The sequence below is a fragment of the Hydra vulgaris genome, chromosome 11, assembly GCF_038396675.1.
Source record: "Hydra vulgaris chromosome 11, alternate assembly HydraT2T_AEP".
Lineage (NCBI taxonomy): Eukaryota > Metazoa > Cnidaria > Hydrozoa > Anthoathecata > Hydridae > Hydra > Hydra vulgaris.
In genome coordinates, this window is record NC_088930.1 from 33,978,974 (window position 1) to 33,993,606 (window position 14,633).

At 27.8% G+C, this 14,633-nt stretch overlaps 1 protein-coding gene across 1 annotated transcript; it reads left to right on the plus strand.

The window, feature by feature from the left end:
* The first annotated feature begins 11,049 nt into the window (after positions 1–11,049).
* Positions 11,050–13,052, plus strand: LOC124814144 (alpha-ketoglutarate-dependent 2,4-dichlorophenoxyacetate dioxygenase). Its single transcript, XM_065809710.1, has 2 exons — positions 11,050–11,425; positions 12,355–13,052. Exons 1-2 carry the CDS (start codon positions 11,065–11,067, stop codon positions 12,978–12,980), a joined length of 987 nt encoding a protein of 328 aa, XP_065665782.1. The 5' UTR covers positions 11,050–11,064; the 3' UTR covers positions 12,981–13,052.
* The last annotated feature ends 1,581 nt before the right edge of the window (positions 13,053–14,633 follow it).

Sequence of the window (14,633 nt, forward strand, 5' to 3'; positions counted from 1 at the left end):
ATAATGCTTTAATAAAATATAATACCAATTTCATTGTTACTTAAAAAATTTTGAAAACGATGAAATGTATTGGAATAAAAATAGTTTTTTATGGCATTTTTTAATGTTTGTATTTTTTAATGTTTGTATTTTTGATATACTTTAACAAAAACAACATTTAATTTTATTTTTATTGTTCAATATTTAACAAAAATACAAACATTAAAAAATTCAAAAATACAAACATTAAAAAATTCAAATATACAAACATTAAAAAATTCAAAAATATAAACATTAAAAAATTCAAAAATACAAACATTAAAAAATTCAAAAATACAAACATTAAATGTCATCAAGTGCTATTTTTATACTTATATATTCCAGCGTTTTGAAAATGTTACATAGTTACACTGTTTACAACCAGTGTTACATTGTTTAACAAAGTAAAAACTTTAAAAAACAATTTAATTCCTAACTACCCTCTGCAATATACTAGAAAGTTTATAATATAACTGTATAGTAGACAGCAAACGGGGTTTTAATTAAATATAAAAACATTTTTTTACAACCCTAAGATGAGGCTATATCAAAGTTTTGTAAATATTTCTTTATTTAGGGATTTTATTTAGTAGCCCAAAATTAAACAGCTGCTGTATGGATTGATCATTGAGCTCTGTTAGTATGAAACAACTCAAACGTTTTTTCCTGTGTTGATATGTTTTCAATATTGGTTTTTATATTTTTATATGTATTTGTTATTCTTATTCTCCTAATCTTAAATATGATATAAATATTGTGAAGGACATCGAAAAATTTGTAATTTCAATTTAGCACAATTCAAATAAATAAATACACATTTTTTAACTAAATATAATATTTTACTATTTATGAATCATACGAGCAATTTTTATGATGTGGAGCTATGTCACAATTGTAAAATTTGACTACGTATTAAATTGTATATAAACAAAATAGTGTATCAATTTTTATTCCAAATATGATGCAATGCAATATACTAATATATGCACTGTTTTTTTGGAATATCAATTGTTTTTAATAGACTCTAGAATAACAAAAAATGCATTTAACAAATTGTATAAACCATGGGTCGGCAACCTTTTGAGACCGAGGAGCCAAAATTTACAATTTAAAATTTCTTTTAGTTTTTAAAGAGCTACCAATTTTTATTTCAATATTATATTATTATTTGTGCATGGAGCTAAAGAGCCGCACATTGACATTGAAAGAATTAGATAAGGCTTGCGACTCGCATTTTAATAAGGAGGAATGAATTGTTTAGAAATATTTTCGTTAGAAGAACTAATTGACAATATTAGTTCGATATTTGAACAATTCATTCCTCCTTATCAAAATGCTTTATTTAAACCAAGTTTTATCTGCAAATTCGTTTACCATTCGAATAAAAAACCGGTCCCATTCAAAAATCACAAGCGAGACATCTGGTACAAGCCACCTTTCAGTACTTATGTTGCAACAAAAATTGGCAGTTGTTTTTTGAACATGGTAGACCTGCACTTTCGGGTTAGTCACAAACTTCACAAGATATTTAATCGAAATACTATTAAAATAAGCTACTCATGTATGCAAAACATTAAGTCCATCATTAATTCGCACAATCACTGCATATAATACAGCAATGGTAAAGATGAAGGAAAAACATGAAACTGTATCAACAAATCCATCTGCCCCATGAACAATCAGTGCTTGACGAAAAACATCGTTTATCAAACAATTAAACAAGCAATTAAACATCGTGGTGAACGGACGCGTTTTTGCTTAGCAGAGAAAAAAAAAAAAAACTTATATATACTTTTTTTTTTTTTTTTTTTTCGCTTTTTGTTTTATTATTATTATTATTTTTTCGCTTGCTGGATTAAAAGGTTTATTTCTAATAATGCATAAATCAAAAAAGTTATCAACAGAATCTTGCATTAATGACGATAAAGAAGTTTCAATAAGTATTGTTCGAGAAATATTCAAAGAAATGTTTCAAAAACAGCAAAACGACATTCTAAAACTTATCAGCGGAAACTTAAAATTATCTAACGACAGAATTGATGGCTTGAATTCAGAAATATTATCAATAAAAGAATCGTATAAAACTCTATTTAATGAAAACGAATCAAGGAAAGTAGAACTTGAAAATGTCAACGAAAGATTAAAAAAATATGAATGCGTTCAAAGAGATATTGAAGAGAGTCTTAATTTTTCCCAAGATATTCAAGAAAAGAAAGTTCATGACCTAGAGGAAAAAAATCACAACAAAACAGAAATTGGTCAAACAGAAAAAAATAAAATTCGACAATTAGAAGACAGGCAAAGAAGAAACAATCTACGACTTGATGGACTTAAAGAGAACGAATCGGAAAGCTGGGAGGAAACCGAATTAAAAGTCATCAAAGTATTTGAAAACAATCTCAACATAAAAGGAGTTACTATTGAACGGGCACACAGAACAGGAAAGATAAGTTTAAAAAATCCGAGAACTATTGTAATGAAGTTATTAAATTATAAAGATAAGATTAAAATATTGAAAAACGCGCACAAACTCAAAGGAACGAATATTTACATAAACGAGGATTATTCTTTCGATACAATGGTGATACGGAAAAAATTACTTGAAGAAATGAAAGTCAACAGGAACAACGGTATGTACTCGATTGTTATTTATGACAAACTAATAGTAAAAGAATTTCGAAAAAATCAGAACGCTAAAATTTAATCATTTCAATTTATTATGTTTTTTGGTTTTTATACTTTTCTATTTATAATATATAAAACTATAAATTTTTATCAAAACTCACAATTTAAATCTTTTCAAGTAAACAAAAATATACTTCTAGAGAGTCATTCAGATCCAGATATTAATTTTTATAATACAGCGGAGAAAATAGAATTAGCCTCACCATGTGCTGATCCAATATTTTGTAAATCTGTAAACAAGTTTGTGCGGTACAACTTTTGTATCCACACACATATAATTACTGTTACAAACAACAACTTTTTAGATTATAATATAGCATAATTAAATTGCGGAACATTTGATAAAACCATAAAATGTATAATACTTGATATTTGCGGTAACAAATAGAATTAGCCTCATCAATAATTATTTTCAGTTTACTTGTATATTTTGATTTGGTGATACGCATTTGTGAGTTAGTTTTTTATTATTATTTGTAAGTTAAACAAAGACTGTGAAATCAGTGCTCATAAAGTTTTTAACATTTGGTTTTTGATACCTTTATTTGAAAAAAACCCTAACCCTAACCCTAACCCTAACGTGGTAAGCGTTTAACAAATGAAGAATTAGCAGTAATCAAAGCATACAAAGATACAGGCTTATCTAATCGGGAAATTGCAAAGAAAATTAAAAGATCTCCAAAAGTGGTTAACAATTACTTCAAGATTGGCGTTAATTATGGAGCCTATAAGGGAAGTGGTGGCAAACGTAAAATTGATAATCGTACTAAACGAGTTATTGTACGTCGTGCTGCTGCTCAGCACATGACTGCATCTCAAATTCGTGCTGATTTACAATTACCTGTATCTGTTCAACGTGTGAGACAAATCTTACATGAAGATCCAAACACAGTTTGGAAAAAGCGTAAACCAAAACCAAAACTTACTGCTCGTCATAAAAAAGTTAGATTACAATTTGCGAAAGAACACATGTCTTGGCAAGAAGAGTGGCATCAAGTTCTCTTCAGTGATGAAAAAAAGTTCAATCTAGATGGTCCTGATGGCTATCAATATTACTGGCACGATCTTCGAAAAGAGAAAGAAACTCGGATGAGTCGTAACTTTGGGGGTGGAAATGTTATGGTTTGGGGGGCTTTTTCCTTTGCTGGAAAACTTCCACTGGCATGGATTTCAACAAAAATGAATTCACAGGACTACATTGGCTTATTAGAAATAAGTTTACTTGAACATGGTGAGGAATTGATGGGTGAAACTTTCACTTTCCAACAAGATAATGCTACTATCCATAATTCAAAGCTTACAAAAGCTTGGTTTAGAGAAAAAAATATTCACGTAATGGAATGGCCCGCACGTAGTCCAGACCTTAACCCAATTGAAAATCTATGGGGAATACTTTCTAGAAAGGTTTATGAAAATGGTAAGCAATTTGAATGCACTTTGGAGCTGAAAACTCGTATCAGAGAAGCTTGGAATGAAATATCTATAGAAACTATCCAAAATCTTGTGACTAGTATGTCAAACCGCATATTTGAAGTCATTAAAAATTCAGGAAGCTATACTAAATACTAAATGAGCGAAAAAACAAAATATTTTCTTTATTTTTTGTATATAACGCTAATGAGGCTAATTCTATTTTCTCCACAAATTGAATATTTTTAATTTTTTTTCCATTTGGAATTAATTAAGCATACCAATTTATAAACTTTTTAGTTGTAGTAGAAGTAACAAGAAATAAAGTAGATTTCATAATTGTTTACCTGCAATTTTTGTTAAATTAGAACAAAAAATAAAGGTGAGGCTAATTCTATTTTCTCCGCTGTAGTAGCGATGAAATCAAAAAAATAAGTCCATTATATTACAACTTAAATACTTCAAATCCCGAAATAGATATAGATGCATTCTCAATCCTTCATTTAAATATTAGAAGCATTCAAAAAAATTTTGAGAAGTTTAAACTTTTTTTACTCAGCACAAAAACGGAGTTTAAAGTTATTTGCCTTACAGAAACATGGTGTCACAATATTGAAATTGAAAACAATTCAAATTTTCAGTTAAAAAATTATAAAGTAGTTCATCAACTTAGAAACTCTGAAAAACCAGGAGGAGGAGTATGCATCTTTATCCACAACTCAATAATTTATAAACCGCGAAGTGATTATTGTACAGCAAGTAATGATTGTGAGTCATTGTCAATTGAAATATTTAGTAAATCTACCAAAAACGTAATTGTGCATGTTTTATACAGACCGCCTTCAGGTAAAATGAAAATATTTGATAAACACATAAAAAGTTTAATTACAAATAAAGATGTTTGTAGTAAATGCGTTTACCTTGTGGGCGATTTGAATTTAAATGTACTAGAATATGACTCAAATAAAAACGTCAGAAATTTTCTTAATTTAGTATTTCAAAATAGATTTATTCCAACCATAAATAAACCAACTAGAATTACCAAAAATAGTGCAACCTCAATTGATCAAATTATAACAAACAAATTTACAGACACAAAAGTTAAAACTGGAATATTTATATCTGATATATATATCGGATCATTTTCCAACTTTTATTGCAACTCAAAAATGTTATCTTTCAAAAAACCCGCAAAAAATAAAAATAACCAAGCGAATCATTAATGACGTTTCTATTGAACTTTTTAATCAATCTTTATCTTCTGAAAACTGGGAAAATATATTGCAAATAAAAAGTACTAACAAAGCCTATGAAAATTTTCTTCTAATATTTCAAAAACATTACAATAATGCATTTCCAGAAATAACAAAAATTATTAAATCTAAAATGTATTTGAACCCATGGATAACTACCGGAATATTAAAATCATCAAAAAGGAAACAACGTTTGTACGAAAAATTTCTTTAAAAAAAATCATTTGATAATGAATCCAATTATAAAAAATATAAAGGTATTTTTGAGCTAGTTATAAATCGTTCAAAAAAAATATATTATTCAAATCAATTACTTAAATTCAAAGGCGACACTCAGAAAACCTGGAATATCATTAAAGAATTAATTGGTAAAAAAAAGTTATCAACTACTTGTCTTCCAAAAACAATAAATTTTAATGGCGTTGATATATTTAATGAATCAAAAATTGCAAAAACATTTAATCAAGTTTTTGTTAATGTAGGATCAAATCTAGCCTTAAATCTAAAACTTGGTAAATTTAGCGTAGAGTCATATTTAACTGCTAACAATGCAATAATGACCAACAATAAACTGACTAAAAATGAGTTATTAATTGCTTTTCAAACATTAAAACTAAACAAAGGATTAGGAGTTGATGAAATAAGCAGTAATGTTGTAATAAAATCTATGCATTATTTAATAACACCACTGTTGCATATTTTCAATCTTTCTTTAAAACAAGGAATATTTCCAGAAAGTTTTAAAACTGTAAGAGTTATACCAGTTCTCAAATCGGGTGATCCTTCTAATGTCTCTAATTATAGACCTATCTCCGTTCTTCCTTGCTTCTCTAAAATACTGGAACGAGTAATGTATAATAGACTATTCTCTTTTCTAGAAACAAATAATATTTTATACAACAAACAATTTGGGTTCAAAAAAGGTCATTCAACTGATCATGCTATTCTTAAACTTGTTCATGATATTTTTCGAGCCTTTGATAAAAAAGAGTATACATTAGGTATTTTTATAGACCTTAGCAAAGCCTTCGACACAGTTGACCACCATAACTTAATAAAAAAACTAGTAAATTACGGAGTTAAGAATGCAAATATAGTTTGGTTTAAAAGCTACTTGTCTGATAGAAAGCAGTATGTTTCTTATGATGGTAGTAAAACTGACAATAGGACAATCACTTGTGGAGTTCCTCAAGGATCCATTTTAGGACCGCTTTTGTTTTTAATTTACATTAACGACTTAAGCAGAGCTTCGAATATTTTAGACTCTGTTTTGTTTGCTGACGATACCAATTTATTTTATTCCCATAGTAACATAAAAACTCTATTTAAAACAGTCAACGAAGAACTGTTAAAAGTAACTGAATGGTTTAATACAAATAAATTGTCATTAAACTTAACCAAAACTAAGTATATTTTTTTTCATCGCTTTTATCAAAGAGACGAAATTCCTCTAAAGCTCCCAAATATTAGCATCGGGAATCAATTTATAAAAAGAGAACACTCAATGAAGTTTTGTTGGTGTTCTTCTTGACGAAAATATCACCTGGACAAACCACTTAAAACTAATCGAAAATAAAATTTCTAAAAATATTGGCATACTTTATAAGGTAAAACCTTATCTAAATCAAACTTGCTTAAAATATATCTACTTTTCTTTTATTCATTGTTATCTCAATTATGCTAACATTGCTTGGTGCAGCACCAATAAAAAAAAACTAAACAAACTATTTAACAAACAAAAACATGCCATAAGAATAATATCCAACGCAGACCGTCTCTCTCATTCACAACCACTATTTATTAATCTAAAAATCTTAAATGTTTACCAAATAAATATATATCATCATTTAATTTTTATGCATAAATTCAATAACGATACGATGCCAAATATTTTTAAAATGCTATTTAAAAATATACAGCACAAATACCTTACTAGACATGCAAAAAATAATTATGTTCAAGCTAAAAATCACTTTGAAGCCACTAAGTTTTCCATCACAACTAGAGGCCCGCAACTATGGAGTAAAGTAATTAGAAATGACATCAAAACGCTTGCAAACATAAATATTTTTAAATCAAAACTAAAAGAAATAATTTTAATTAATCAAAACATGAAGGACTTCTTCTAGAGCTATATTTATTTGTTGGCCTTTAAAATATTGTATAGTATATTTTCATTTTATTTGCAAAGGTTTAAAAACTTAGTTCACTAAAAAACTTATTTTTTATTTTTTATTTTCTTTTTATGAAAAACTAAAGGTCTTGCTATAGAAGTTTAAATTCTTTTCATTATATTTCCTAATTAAGAATTCTTAATCGCAATAATTAAAAACATTTATATATAGGTTCAAATATCATTTTTGTCTGTTTGTTTCTTTTTCATTTTTGCTTTGTGTTCAATTATATTTGAAAATAAGTTTTAGAATTTATTATCTCTATTTTTTGGTTTTTGTTTGTTTGTTTGTTTGTTTTTTGTTTTTGTCTTTGTTTGTTTTTTGTTGTTTTTTTTTTTTTTTTTTTTTTTTTTTTAAAAAAAAAAAAAATAAAATATGAAAAAAATAATTAAAAAAAAAATACAAAAAAAATTTTTCTTTTTTTTTTCTTTCTTTTCTTTCTTTTTATATTTGATAACTTTTTTAATGACAAGATTTGATAGCTATATTATTTACGGATTATTGGGAGCTTGGCGATAAGACTATTTTGTCTTCTTCTTGCCCCCGCCATGTGTATATTTTACCAATACGAGAGTTGTAATTATTTTTAACGGCAAACTTATAAATTTAAAAAAAAAAAAAAAAAAAAAAAAAAAGCCAGCGTGTTGTCAAATAAACCTGGCTACAAAGAAAAAGTATATTTTGGCTTATGTGAAACTCCATTTAAATCGCGGTATGCTAATCACTTAAAATCTTTTAACATCAATAAATATGAAAATGATACCGAGTTGTCTAAAGAATTTTGGGACATAAAACACAAAATGTTTACACCTCCAATTAATTGAAAAATTGTGAAACGTTGCAATCGTTATAACTCCTCGTCAAAAGTTTGCAATCTTTGTTTATACGAAAACTAAAACTAATAATTGCACTAAATCTAATAATTGACACAATTTGTCATGTGCTGTCTAATATTTATTTGAGCTATATGATGCTTCAAATAAGTTTTCATTGATTGCTCGTCCTCTTGCGTCCCTGTTCAGATTTTATACATGTTTTAATTTGATTACGATAGAGTGAATCTAGTTTCGTTTTATTGGTTCTACCCCATACTATATTACGGTAGTTTAGGTAACTTTGAGCTAAGCTATAGTAGATTTGTTTGAGATGTACCCAAAAATTTTGTAACAGTATCCCTACTTATTTCTCTATTTTCAATAAACAATTTCGAAAAAGAAAATTGAACTTCTATTTTTTTAAGGAAGGATGAAATAAAGAAAACTTCGTTTGACTTAAGTTAATGGAGAGTTTGATTGAGGTTGAATAGAGGTCTGATCAATAGACTTCTAGTTTCTAGTGATCCTGTTATTCATTACTGCGTAAATCAATATCGCACCGAACAAATCATAAAGCATTTCCTTCATGTTTTGCATTGCTCATGTTTTATAATTACTTAAACAATCTTCAAACGATATTATTGTTCTATAAATTTTTTAAGTATTTTAAAATTGGCAATGTTTTCTAGCACTTTTTTTGTTTTTTTATTCAAAAATTAAATTTTCCTTTGTAACTGGTAATCTTTTGTAATCTGGTAACTAAGCAATATAAATATCATTAGCAACTAAATAAAAAAAAACTATCACTTTTTTAAGAAGCGCGATCTCATATTGGTACTCATACCAAATTTAGTGAATATAGAACATGCAAAACAACTGCAAATAACAAAAATAGGTTCTAGCTAAGCAAAAGATATGGTATCCATAGCAACAAAATAAAAAAATTACACCTTCTTAAGAAGCGCAGATATCCTATAAGTACTCATGCTAATTTTAGTGAGTATAGCCCTAATATTAATTTAGTTATGAATTTTGTTTAATAAAAGTGAATTCTAGCCCATTGTGGTGGTTGCTATATTAGATATTCTATGTAATTAAAAAACGTTTAAAAGTCTTTCGTATTTTCTTCAACATGCCAACATAAACCGTGCGCTATAGTTAATTTATGCCATTAAAGGTCGCCCACAAATTACGTCACGCAAGTTTGTAACCGTTCTAAACATCGTAACCCTTTAGTACCAAGTTTCGTATGATTCGTCACAAAAGCACTAACCCCTGTCTTCCCCTATGGCGTAACGTTATTTTTTAAACGACTGCACATTTTTGAATAATTTTTATGCCGCAGGACTTGCCAAACGCAGCGTAGTTCAATACGTTCGTGATTTTACTGGTTTAAAGTTACGTAACTGTTGGCTGAACAATTTTTAATTAATAAACTTATGGAAGTTAATAAGGGTTTTTTAAAAACCATTTATATGCTGACTTAAAATTAAAAATACCTTGGAATAAACAGCTTTTACGACAAGCGCGACTACAGACGTCGGGTAAAAATAGGGACTCCTGAACTCATTACTTCGACTTTGCATTCCTATTTATATCACAGTATGCGTTAATTAACAACCGAAAAACTTTAAATTTTTTTGAATGCGTAAGTTACAACCAACTTTTTTGAATGCATAAGTCACAACCAATTCTATTTAACAAAAACCACTGGACTTTTTTTTTGATATTCTTTGCTTAATAGCATTAAGTAACACTAATCTACAAAACAACAAATAAATTGGAACGCCGAACTGAAAAAAATTAATAATAGATTTTGATAAATAAGTTAATCTTAAGAAGTAACTTATTTTGACAATGACTTTAGTAAATTTAATTAGCTCTCTGTGAAGTTAAGGCGGTTTTTAAATTATTTAAATTCTTTAAATTGAAATTAGCATGATTTTGTCAATGTATTATGTCTAAACAAGATCTTTAAACGTTAAGATTTTTTTACTTCAGGTTTTTAGAATGCTTAAAAAAACTATTCTCTTATTTATATAATATTCAAAACTTTTAATTCCACCCCTAATAGTGAACCTAAAGAACACCATTTTTGAGTCTTTCGATTAATTTTGCTCAACAGCATTAGCTTAATTTTAGTTAAAATCTTTAAATAAAACTATAGATCCTGGTATTAATCTATTCTGGTACATATTAATTAAATATCGTTGTCAAAATACAATATTTCTATCAATTTTCAAATTTGAAAATTTCGACCAAGAAAGAGCTTATTATTAAGAAAAACTGCCATTAACGATCATAACAGATCATATTATTAAACTATGACGTTCATTTCATCTAAACAATGTGTTTATTTAAAATCTTATTCAAATCAATTGTGAAAATTAGGAGATTAAAAAAAAAAAAAACTTCAGTCTTGGTTTTTTCACCTCGAATAATTTTGTTTTATGCTTAACATAAAATAAAAATATTTAATATTGTTAACATAAAAATATTTAATTTTTGCCGTATTACGGCAAAACGTAAAAAAAAATTTATTATTTTAAATTTTTTTTTCGTCTTGTCATTATTCAGAGACCTAATTATTTTTGGAAGTATGTTGTGGTCAGCAAAATATCATATAGACGTTGTCATATTTTAAAATCGCCTTAACTTCAACGAGCTGTTGTCATTAACAAAACTAGTCCGAAATTCAGCTTGTCAGAAATGTGTGCTCAATGTGACTCAGTCATGATTAAGTTGTTTATGTTTTTAATCGCATTGAGCTCTCTAGCTGCGTACAGAGTTAAATCATGTTCTATTTCTCGAGTGTCTCCGTTTGTATTATCACAAAGTAAACTTTGTCACTGCAGACACAGTCCACAACAGTTAAAAAATACAATGGGAAAAATTCTTCACTGGGTAAAAGATGTTAACCAGATGGACATGAAAGATATTACACGGCTCAAAAACGATGTTAGCAAACACGGGGTTGTAGTAATTAAAAATCAACACCTTACTAGAAATCAACAAGAGGTATTTACGGCTAAGCTTGGCAAAATAATTATACTTCCATCTTCTTTTCAAGGTAAATGTTATTCATTTCTCTTTCATATAGAATGAGCAATATATTTTTATCATCAATTTAAACAATAATAGTCCTAAAATATTTTATAATGTTCCAGGTCATGTTATTGTTAGTTCACTCTGTTATGAACACAGAAATATAACTTATTTACTAATTAGTTAATAACAATATATCAATTTTAAATTATTATGAAATATATATTTCAACTAGATGTTTTTTTGAGATTCTTTAGTTAATCTCAGCTACCTACTTTTGTATTAAAAACAGTTGTTTCAAAACTTAGTTAAGTTCAAAAATTAGGTAGGAAAGATTATTTACTAATTAGTTAACAACAAGTTTAATTTTTAATTAAGTTTTAATTGTATACAAAAAAATTATTTTAACTAGATGTTTGTTTGAGATTCTTTACCCAATCTCGACCATTTGCTTTTTTTATAAAAACAGTTGTTTAAAAATTTGATAAAATTCAAAAATTAAGTAGGAGGAGAGGGGAGGCGAAGGGGAGAGGGAGGCGCTGATTGAATAATTTTTACTAAATCTAGCAGATCAATTAAACTTTAAGTTTACATATTTTCTTTCACTATTAAAAAGAAAATTCAAACTGTTAAAAATTAGCTGAGAAAAAATCTTCTTTTTTTAAAAAGATATTGCATTAAGTGTTTACCGAGCTGCTTAACCTGCCTCAGCGGTGTATATTAAGTAGATGTGTGGGGTGAGTTGAGTAACAAACAAGCTAATACTTTTTATGACACTGCTTGTATCAAAAGCAGAGTCAAAAAAAAAGAGCTGTAGTTTATTTATATCAAAAAATAGCTACAATGTAAATAAAATATATTTTTTTATATTATAGTTACCCTTACTCCGAAAGATGTAATATAGTATTTGTATCCGGCGTTTAATATTTGTTTTTGTTTTTTTATATCTTTTAGGAAACAGCAGCTATTTGGGCCACCCTGCTATTGCGGTTGTTTCAAATTACTGGCAAAACGGCTCATGGAAAGGACCTCAGCACAGCTTCGGGCAGTATTGGCACAAAGATGGAGACTATTTTCCTTATCCAAATAATTTTATATTTTCTATCCTTTATGGTGACGAAATATCAGATTTTTTAGAAGGAGGCGACACTGGCTTTATAGATGGTTGTTTAGCTGCAGAGAACGCGCCTCAATCAATTTTAGATGTTCTCAATAGCACTAAAATTACTGTGAAGGTTAGTTTCATTGACGATTTTCGTAACGGATTAAAGGATCATTTAGCACAATATGCAACAGTTAAACATAATTTTATATCTAAACATCCTCTTAATAAACGAGATTGCGTTTTTATGTTTAAAGTTTCTAAAGAACAGGAATTGTTTTATACACAAGAAGAACTGCGTGCATTCGATGAAATGTGGAAGTATTTGTTACAGGATAAGTTTTTTTATTTTCATAAGTGGAGCCAGTCAGACATTTTGATTTGGGATAATATGGCGGTTTTCCATAGGGCTATGCCAATTAATGATAAAGGTGAAAAAAGAATTATGTACCGGACAATGGTCAGAATTGAAGTTTAATCACAATTTGTCAATGAACCTCACGCTAATCAAAAATCTTCTTATTAAATTTAAATAAATTTTTTTATGTTTTTAGTAACTTAGCATGTTTTTTGTTTAAAAAACTTGTTTCGCTTTTTATTATTATTATTTTTTTATCAATATTTCATTTAAAAGTAGTTTTAAAAATAGTTTCCAATGCTTAAAATGAATTGATATTAATTTTAATGAGGTGTAACATGTTGATGTTGGCAGTATTTCATAAGTCATTGTTGAATGGGTATCGGTATTGCATTTTTTGTTGTTGTTGTTGTATTAAGGAATAAAAGGAACTGCCACAAGAAAGAATAAAAACTATTAGCTAACTAGAATAATAAATTATGATGGACACGCATAGTTTAATATGATGGACACGCATAATTTAATAATTATGATGGACACGCATAACTTAATAATTAAAGTTACGTTTTGATAATTTTTGTATTCCTGGTTACTGAAAAATGCAAATTTTAAAATGTTCAAAATTCAAGTTAAAGCAAAAAGAAAAAAAAAATACATACTGATAGCAACAAAAATTTCATCCAATTTGTATTCAATGTTTGAAGTCATCCAATTAATACTTAATTAAATCTTCAATTAAAATCTGTAAATAATTTTTTTAAAACGGTTTATTAAAGATTATTTAGATAAAAAAAAACAGAAATATTTTTGTATTGCTGATGATTAGATGATTATGATATTGCTGATGGCAAAACCATCTCAAAGTTTATTTACATCAGAAAACTGCAAAACAATAATGAAAGTTTTTATTTTATTTGTATAAAGATTGTAATAAAGAAAAAAAAAAAAAATTTTTTTTTTGTTTAAAAGAAAAATGCTAGATTGAACCCAATCAAGCATTCATCATAAGGAATTAGATCTAGTTTATCAATTAAAATCATTTCCCATGGGAATGATTTTATTAGATTAACTAGATCTAATTCCCTACCATAACCCAACGCAAAACATTTATTGCTCAAGCTACGGCTTGTGCGATAAAGGATTATAGGAGTACGCTGCGGTGAATTTTAATTATGTCTATAATTCGTTTAGCCTGAATGTGCAAATGTTGTCCATTCACATTAGAATTATTCTTGAAAAATGTCAATGCTTTAGCAATCTATCTTGAGGTACCCTAAGACCGTTGAAAATTAAGCGGGTCCCTAATTTAAGGGAAAAAAAGTTTTTCAAAAGAATGTTATCGTGGTTTTCAAAGCCTAAAAATTCTACGCCAACAGCATTTGTTTTTTTCCTACACGTCGACTAGAAAAATAAATGGGGAGGGGGGGGGGATAAATATACTGCTAGTGTAGGTCATATCCTTTGAGGGAGAATCATAACAAAAACTTTATAATTTTGCTTGCAATGTATAATTATTTTGTTTTATACTCTACCTAATTTCAGTGGTGCGCTGGCTTCAAAAGATTCATGCATGATTTTTTTTAAAAAACTACTTTGGCGGGATTTTACCATATATGCTTGATTTGAAAGCTAATAACGCTTTGTATAACAATATGTTACTCAATAACGTTTTGTAACGGCATGTAACTTTGAGTGAATTATTTTTGTTATAAAAAGAGTGAGTTTTTATTATTATTTCTTAAAAATGTAATAATGATAGGCTTCAAACGAAGG